The sequence below is a fragment of the Orycteropus afer genome, unplaced genomic scaffold, assembly GCF_000298275.1.
Source record: "Orycteropus afer afer isolate SDZICR_OR568_19922 unplaced genomic scaffold, OryAfe1.0 scaffold00208, whole genome shotgun sequence".
NCBI classification, from domain to species: domain Eukaryota; kingdom Metazoa; phylum Chordata; class Mammalia; order Tubulidentata; family Orycteropodidae; genus Orycteropus; species Orycteropus afer.
Genome location: NW_006921795.1, coordinates 5,027,759 through 5,029,428, shown reverse-complemented (window position 1 = coordinate 5,029,428; position 1,670 = coordinate 5,027,759). Strand labels below are relative to the sequence as shown.

At 37.7% G+C, this 1,670-nt stretch overlaps 1 protein-coding gene across 1 annotated transcript in view; it reads right to left on the bottom strand.

The window, feature by feature from the left end:
• The window catches only part of DZANK1 (double zinc ribbon and ankyrin repeat domains 1), a 262,593-nt gene that overhangs the window by 90,128 nt on the left and 170,795 nt on the right, over positions 1 to 1,670 (bottom strand). Inside the window, exon 10 of the mRNA XM_007948222.1 lies at positions 906 to 1,070. Coding sequence (XP_007946413.1) covers positions 906 to 1,070 — 165 coding nt within the window. The remainder of the gene's footprint in view (positions 1 to 905; positions 1,071 to 1,670) is intronic.

Genomic DNA, 1,670 nt, shown 5'->3' with positions numbered 1-1,670 from the left:
ATTTGTATACTACAAAGCAAGTTCAAGAGAAGTACATGCTGTCTCATGGGTTTTGAATCTACTTCACCCTTACAACATTAAGTCCATTGCTTTGCAAATGGAATTAGACGTTAATCTACTACAGATAAACACATATTCAGATCTTTGATTTGAATGCTTAAAATCTAAATTGATTGAGTTTATTTACATACCTCATTGAAAGTTCATGTGAAAGATGCCAAAGAAAAAAAATAATAACAGACATCGTATATTGATTTTAAGAGTTTTTCCTGACCCACGAACCTAGAAATATCTGACCCCAAATTGATCTTGCCTGCAGCTTTACCGCCTGTTCTTTTCAACCTAAATTGCTAATCAATTTGCAACATGGTTAAAGTTGTTTCTTTCTGGCTCAAAGAGAGAATAAATAACAAAACTATTACCTTGTGATTTAATTAAAAAAAAAAAAAAGACAGTGGGCTTACCTAATTTACATTTCAAAAGATTTCAATTGAGGAGGGCCAAATTTTTAGCTGACAGTTCAGAGACCACCTACTAACCTGGTATCAACTGATCTCAGTAATAGGAAGAAGGTAGGGTTCAATCAATCACATTAAGATTAGCCAATGGTTGTACTTCTTTATTTGTTCCTCCTCTTTATAAGATTCATTGTAAATAGCCCACATGAAGTCATTTGTTTTTGTGGTTTTACACTCAGAATGGTCTCTCTATATGCATACAGAATGTCTGTAATATTTCAATTTCTTTGAGTTTTGGTTTGTTTGTTTTTATTTTTTCAAACAGAGGTCTATATGTTTTGGCTCTCTTTCCCATGGAAACCTGGGTTGATACACAGAGTAGAGTACACAAATTCAGGGTTCTGTCCTCTTCTAGGGCACTAGTTCTTACTACAGTGGAGGCCTCACCTTAGAAAAACGCCAGGGTTCTTCAGTAGCCGGGGCCAGGCTGTTTTCCAAGCTTAATCTTGCCAAGGACTCCATAAAAATGCCACAGGAGCCACAAAATCGAGCAGATGGGTGATTGCTAGCTCCACACTTAGGGCAAACAGAGAAGCAAGCAGAAATGCCAGGCTAGAAGATAGAAAATATTTTATATTTTATGAATAATAACTACTTTCCCATATAGTCATATTTTTCCCATCCCATTAAACCTCAAGTCATAAATATAACATAACATACTCATACACTCTTATCCAGCGATTCTAAGTTTTAGAATTTATCCTACATAAGGACAAGGACACAAAAAAGTATATTCCCTGCAGCATTTTGTTATTAGGGGAAATAACTGGAAAAAAAACTTAATATCCAATGAAAGAGAATGCCCTAAGTATACCATGGTATATCCAGACAATGCAATATTAAGGAACTGTGGTAGCTATGTTTGTGTGTCAACTTGGCTGGGCCTGGTTGAGTGGCTGGGCAGCTGGTGATAGTTATTCCCCATGATGAGATTGGCAATCAACTCCATGGTAGGATCTACGACAAGCACCTGAGTAGCTGCCTTTGGGATGTGATGTACTTCCTGCATAGAAAGAGAAACTTTGGGAATGGTCTCTAGCCTATGGCACTCTTGGACCCTGCATGTAGCCGTGTCATTGTTCAGCAGCCTGCCATGCTCTGCTGACCTTGGGACTTACAATGGACTTAAGTTAATGGCCTGCCATGTGGTTT